At 29.4% G+C, this 6,000-nt stretch overlaps 1 protein-coding gene across 1 annotated transcript; it reads left to right on the top strand.

Annotated features, from left to right (window-relative positions):
* The first annotated feature begins 743 nt into the window (after nt 1–743).
* LOC113867415 (glutamate dehydrogenase 1-like) lies at nt 744–4,838 on the top strand. The gene is made up of 9 exons (XM_027502727.1): nt 744–920; nt 1,496–1,609; nt 1,844–2,065; nt 2,204–2,278; nt 2,571–2,687; nt 3,185–3,435; nt 3,983–4,058; nt 4,175–4,261; nt 4,441–4,838. The coding sequence occupies exons 1-9, from the start codon at nt 813–815 to the stop codon at nt 4,624–4,626; spliced, it is 1,236 nt and encodes a 411-aa protein (XP_027358528.1). The 5' UTR covers nt 744–812; the 3' UTR covers nt 4,627–4,838.
* The last annotated feature ends 1,162 nt before the right edge of the window (nt 4,839–6,000 follow it).

Genomic DNA, 6,000 nt, shown 5'->3' with positions numbered 1-6,000 from the left:
GAACTAACTCTATGGTAATAATACATAAGCATGATTTTGTTTCCATATATTGGTATATTATTTTCTCCTACATGCAAAAGAAGGAAAAACAAGATACAGAACAAATTATTAATCTTCTCTTATGGAATGTTATTGTTAGATATTGCACTTTAGAGGGGACCGGGTGATTTATACCTTTGGTGAAAGGGACATATTAGAAAATAATATTTTTATATTTTTAATATCGTACATATTTTCTTTTTATAAAAAATTTACTGTATTTAATTATTTTAAATCAATCTCTAAAATTGATGTTAGTATTTTCCTTTTCTATTAATTTCAATTCTTATTATTTAAGTATATATAATAGTAATTTTTTATTAAAAATATAATATTTATATAGTTTTATATTCTTAAAATCATAAATATTTTTTAATAAAATTTATTATTTTCATTACTTAACCCATTAACTTTTTTTATTAATCTTGTGGAAAATATAGGGCCTCTTAATATTTTTTTTCCTGCCACCACATCTGGACTAATTGCTGACTTTGATCCACGTGGTGTTTCACGTTGCTGCACTTATCCTTGTTGATTGTGTCACATCGACCAAACTTTTACTAGAATATTTTTGTTGACATTGACTAAGATGTTGCTTATGTATATCTCCTACTTTGCTGGCACAAATAGGTGATCAATCTTTCATTTTTCTCTTACCCATCGAAGCTATATATAAATACTCTTAACAACAGCAATTTCACAACATCTATTTTCCGCATCTCTGTCAAAAGGATTGAACTTTTGTGTTAGACTTTTTGGTTGCCCAACAAACAATGAATGCACTTGCAGCTACCAACAGGAACTTCAAATTGGCCTCTAGGCTTCTGGGATTGGATTCCAAGCTTGAGAAGAGTTTGCTCATTCCATTTAGAGAAATCAAGGCAAGTAAAATTGAGAAGCTGTGTTGTCCTTTTTGTGTTATCACCCTCCCTTTTTCTGGGTTGAGGCCCTCGTTTAAGTTTATGACAACTACTTTTGAATTATTTTTTTTGAATTACTCTGATTCATAAATACTTCAATAATGTTATCACCTGTTTGACATATTTCATCTCTTTTTTCTGTCACATCAAGTTTATTATTTCCTATCTCTCTCAAGGTGTAAATATTTCAAACTTTGTTAACAAAATATTTTTCATTTGTTTTGAAATTAACTTTATAATGTGAAAAGAATTAATTTTGAAAAAAGTAAAAAGTATGCCTTTATTATTGGCTAGCCCTTGGTGTGCATCTTATAAAATATATCTTATTTACACTTCAAAAGTATTTTATTTTATCATTTGGACAAAATAACTCTTCTCAACTTTCTTTTAAAATATCATTTTGAAAAACAAATCAATATTTTTAACCTCATTTATTTCAAATCCACTCAACTAAAATCTAACAAAATTTTACTATATATATGTGTCACATAGTTTAACAGTTCATGTTCTAAACATTTTGTTAAATGAAAGTGCAGGTTGAGTGTACCATACCAAAAGATGATGGCACCTTGGCGACTTATATTGGATTCAGGGTTCAACACGATAATGCTAGAGGCCCCATGAAAGGAGGGATTAGATACCATCCTGAGGTATTGCATTCTGACTTGTAGAAGTCTGAATTATTAGACCAACAACTCTAAATTAAAAACACAAGCTAGCTATATGTTGTTATGAATAATAGTGTTGCGTTTTCTTCCCCTTATATTTGCCTAACATGGCTAGAAATAAATGACTTTGAGGATGATGCTAATGAATAACCACATAATGTAATGAAGGCATTCATTTGACAAATCAAATTGAATTAGCAATTTTGATGTTTATAGGTAGAACCAGATGAAGTGAATGCTTTGGCACAACTAATGACATGGAAGACAGCTGTAGCAAATGTACCTTATGGTGGTGCCAAAGGAGGAATAGGGTGTGACCCTGCAAAACTAAGTGTATCAGAGTTAGAAAGACTTACCAGAGTTTTTACCCAGAAAATTCATGATTTGATTGGAATTCAGACAGATGTGCCAGCACCTGATATGGGAACAGGCCCACAAGTTAGTACAAAAAATTATGCTTTGTGAATTTGCTTTAGATTGTTGTATGTTCAAGAAATGATCTTATTAATTTTATTTTTATCTTGTTGGTCTTAAATATGAAACACTCACTACCTTACTACATGGTTGTGAATGTAGACTATGGCATGGATACTAGATGAATATTCCAAATTTCATGGCCACTCTCCTGCAGTTGTGACTGGGAAACCTTTAGTAAGTATAAACTGTTTGTATTTTTCATTCTAATGGGCATTGGAATGTGCCACAACACCAATGTATGCTTAATGAATTAATTAGCAATATTAGGAACACACATTTTCCATCACTTTCATTACTTATATACTATTATTGGTTGAAATTCATATGGATTCCACTAAATGAAGAGGGTCTAACTCCATATTAGTCACACATGAATTTCAATAGATATTAAAGAAGCCTTCAAAAAAATGTGTTGATAACATCTCCTAAACCAATTCCCATTTCTTAATTTTCGTGTTCAAATAAGGATCTTGGTGGATCTCTAGGAAGAGATGCAGCTACAGGACGTGGAGTCCTATTTGCAACAGAGGCTTTGCTTAATGAACATGGGAAAAGTGTGTCTGGACAACGGTTTATCATACAGGTAACTCTTATTTTACATTCCTCCAAATGATCTACTACTTCCATTATTTTTCTTTGGCACTTATAACAAAAAAAATTTATTCAATTTTCATTGTTATTTGATAGAATTAATCAACAATTAATGTTTGTTAGGTAAAAATAATAAATAAGACAATTAATATAATAAATGAAAAATATAATAAAAAGTTAAGTAGTAACTTTTTAAGAAATTTAAAATGTTAATATTCTTTAAATTTTTGCACATAACTTTAAACGTCAAAGCAAAAAGAACAGAGTATTGCCTAGTAAAAATAACATTTATTACAAGTTAATGTTTGGACTTGTGCCTTTAACAACATGCACACTGGTTTGAAGATAATATGTTGACAATAATGATTAATGAAGATACAATGGTAAAAGAATAAAAAAATGGTGAAGTTCATTAGTTCATGCTTTCAAAGGTTTTGTATTTTGATGAATTTGAGACAAAATCATTCAATTTTGTTATGTGCTCTTCAGGGTTTTGGAAATGTGGGTTCCTGGGCTGCCCAATTAATAAATGAGAAAGGTGGAAAAGTTGTTGCTGTGAGTGACATAACAGGAGCCATAAAGAATAGCAATGGCTTAGATATTGCAAGCCTACTCAAGTATTCCAAAGAGCACCGAGGAGTAAAAGGATTTCATGGTGGTGATCCAATTGACCCCAAGTCAATATTGGTTGAAGATTGTGATGTTCTTGTCCCAGCAGCTCTTGGGGGAGTCATCAATAGGTACTTTTCCTTACTCAACAACAATTTTTTTTGTCATTGGTGAAGAGGGATTGGGAATTAAGAGAGAAAAATGTGTTTTTTTTTTTTTGTTATATTATAATTATCTCTCGACTTTACAAAAATTTTACTTTTCTCTTGTATTTGTAATTTCTTACAAAATAGAATTTCCTTCAGTTTCTAAAGTTAGTGAAATAATAGAGTAAAAATAACTAGAATAAATGTTGACATTTTGTAATATTTTATAAAATTAAAACTAAAGTTAAAAAATTTATAAAGTCAAGGACTATAAGAAAAAAGACATTTACAATTATAGGTATAAAAGTGGAGGTTTAGAGCATGTTTTGTTTCCATTTTTATAGTTTCCAACATGCTATTACTTTTTTATTTTGGTTACTGATGCACCTCTTAGACAAAGGTGCTAGCCAGTATTGCTAGTAACTTAAATTTATTGCATACTCCACAAGCATTCTAAACATCTGTTCTAAAGGAGAACTATGATAAACGTAAGTCTAAACCTTTTCTTTTACAACTTTTGCTATTGTTGAAGGGAAAACGCAAATGAAATTAAAGCCAAATTTATTGTTGAAGCAGCCAATCACCCAACTGACCCAGAGGCTGATGAGGTTACTTTTGCACTCTTTCTTTTCTTCCCTTTTTTCAAACTGGAAAAAAAAAAAAACTTATGAGAGAAAAATAAGAAGAAAAATGCACTGATTTTAACTACCACACTTGTTTGCAGATTCTGAAAAAGAAAGGGGTTGTGATCCTCCCAGATATATTAGCAAACTCAGGAGGAGTTACTGTTAGCTACTTTGAGTGGGTGCAGGTAAATATTTTAATTATAATTAACCATATGATTTCACAAGGATGCATTAATTGTTTCCTTTTTCAATCTTCTTTCTAGTAACATGACATTGTTACATTCCATTTTTCCATGATGGATCCAAATTATTTACAATTTGATGTAGCTACTATAACATTAAATGGTGATTATGTAATGCACAGAACATACAAGGGTTCATGTGGGATGAGGAGAAAGTGAACAATGAGCTAAAGACATACATGACCAAAGGTTTCAAAGATGTGAAGGAAATGTGCAAAACCCATGATTGTGATCTTCGTATGGGAGCATTCACCCTTGCAGTAAACCGTGTGGCAAGAGCTACAATCCTTAGGGGTTGGGAAGCTTGAAATCATAAACCATAAATATTATTCATTCCTCTCAATAAAGAGCCCCATTGTTTGCCTCAACAACACACAACGCAATTCTTGCATATGCCTCCCAAATTTTTACAGGGATTTTTATTATTTGCTTTTTATTAATCCAAATGTATCTTCTTCTTTTTTTCTCAATTGTATTGCTTTCTTTTTTTATCATAATAAGTTAATGATGTTATTTTTATTAATGTTTTATTTATGTCATGCTTTAGATATATTTCTAAAGCACAACCAATACTTTAGACTTAAATACACTTTTATTCTCTCAAAATATATCACATTTTAACTTATGATGCTGATTTTTTTTATTTTATATTTTTAAAAATATTAATTTTAGTTCCCAATTACTATCAAATAATGACATGATTAATTTTCACATTAATTTTGTGTAACGGTTTTGTGTATAATCACGTCACAAAGATAAACAAAATTAATAATCAATAAAATGTAGAAAATAATAATATATAATTTTAAAGAATCCAAAATCAATATGCAATATGTTTTAAAAAATAAACCATATATTTAATCTAATATTTAATGATTGCATATGAAAAGGGGGTGCTATAGAAATTCAATATATCCATTCTATTTAGATTAAACCTTCAAGTTTTTCTCCATCGGTATATAAAAGGAAATTGAACAAGAGAAATGTTACATAGCGTCTGCTAGAACAGATTTCACTCTAGAAATTGGGAGTGACACTTGATGCTAGTTTGACTAACACTAATAATCAATTTTGCTTACCATGACACATTGACACATGTTCTAATGTAAAATTAATCTAAGCATATAGTATAATTATATTTAACGATATGAGATTAATTTATTAAAATCAACTTTATCCAACTTTTATCCTTAGTCAAACGTTGTTTGCCTTTTCAAAATTGTAAAACACGTGTTATAAAAATAAGTTCGAGTAAGAAAAATATACTAAATTAAATTAAATGTCATCGATTATTGCCGTATGAAATACGAATTTATTTAAAAGTATCAATTGTTGATTGATCCAACTAAATGAATAATTTTGATCGGTTCAATATAGTTTAACTCTCAATTCAGAAACGATATTGAATCATATCTTGTTAAGAATTTGAGTGGTGATTCTATACTTTTTCTTTTGGTCCAAAAATAAACCTTTAACTTGACAATCTCACTGATAGAGTCTTCAAACCAACCTCATTAGCTACAATAGAAAAAAAAAAATATAGCAAAAGAGAATATTAAAGTTAAAGGATCAGATTAATTCATCAAGATGTTTTTGAACGAAATTGATTGAATACAATTTTTTTTAGAAATCAATTTAATTGATGAAAATATTTTTAAAGATAAAATTAAATTGTTATCTAT

Source organism: Abrus precatorius, unplaced genomic scaffold, assembly GCF_003935025.1.
Source record: "Abrus precatorius isolate BTA unplaced genomic scaffold, Abrus_2018 Scaffold5, whole genome shotgun sequence".
NCBI classification, from domain to species: domain Eukaryota; kingdom Viridiplantae; phylum Streptophyta; class Magnoliopsida; order Fabales; family Fabaceae; genus Abrus; species Abrus precatorius.
The sequence above is the reverse complement of the archived record's forward strand: the minus strand, read 5'-3'. Positions and strand labels throughout refer to the sequence as shown.

What these genes read in the sequence shown, in the direction of transcription:
- LOC113867415 (XM_027502727.1), top strand. Translation starts at nt 813, where the DNA reads ATGAATGCACTTGCAGCTACCAACAGGAACTTCAAATTGGCCTCTAGG. An exon ending in ATATGGGAACAGGCCCACAA is followed by an intron (nt 2,066 to 2,203) that starts GTTAGTACAAAA and finishes TTGTGAATGTAG; the next exon opens with ACTATGGCATGGATACTAGA. An exon ending in TTGTGACTGGGAAACCTTTA is followed by an intron (nt 2,279 to 2,570) that starts GTAAGTATAAAC and finishes TGTTCAAATAAG; the next exon opens with GATCTTGGTGGATCTCTAGG.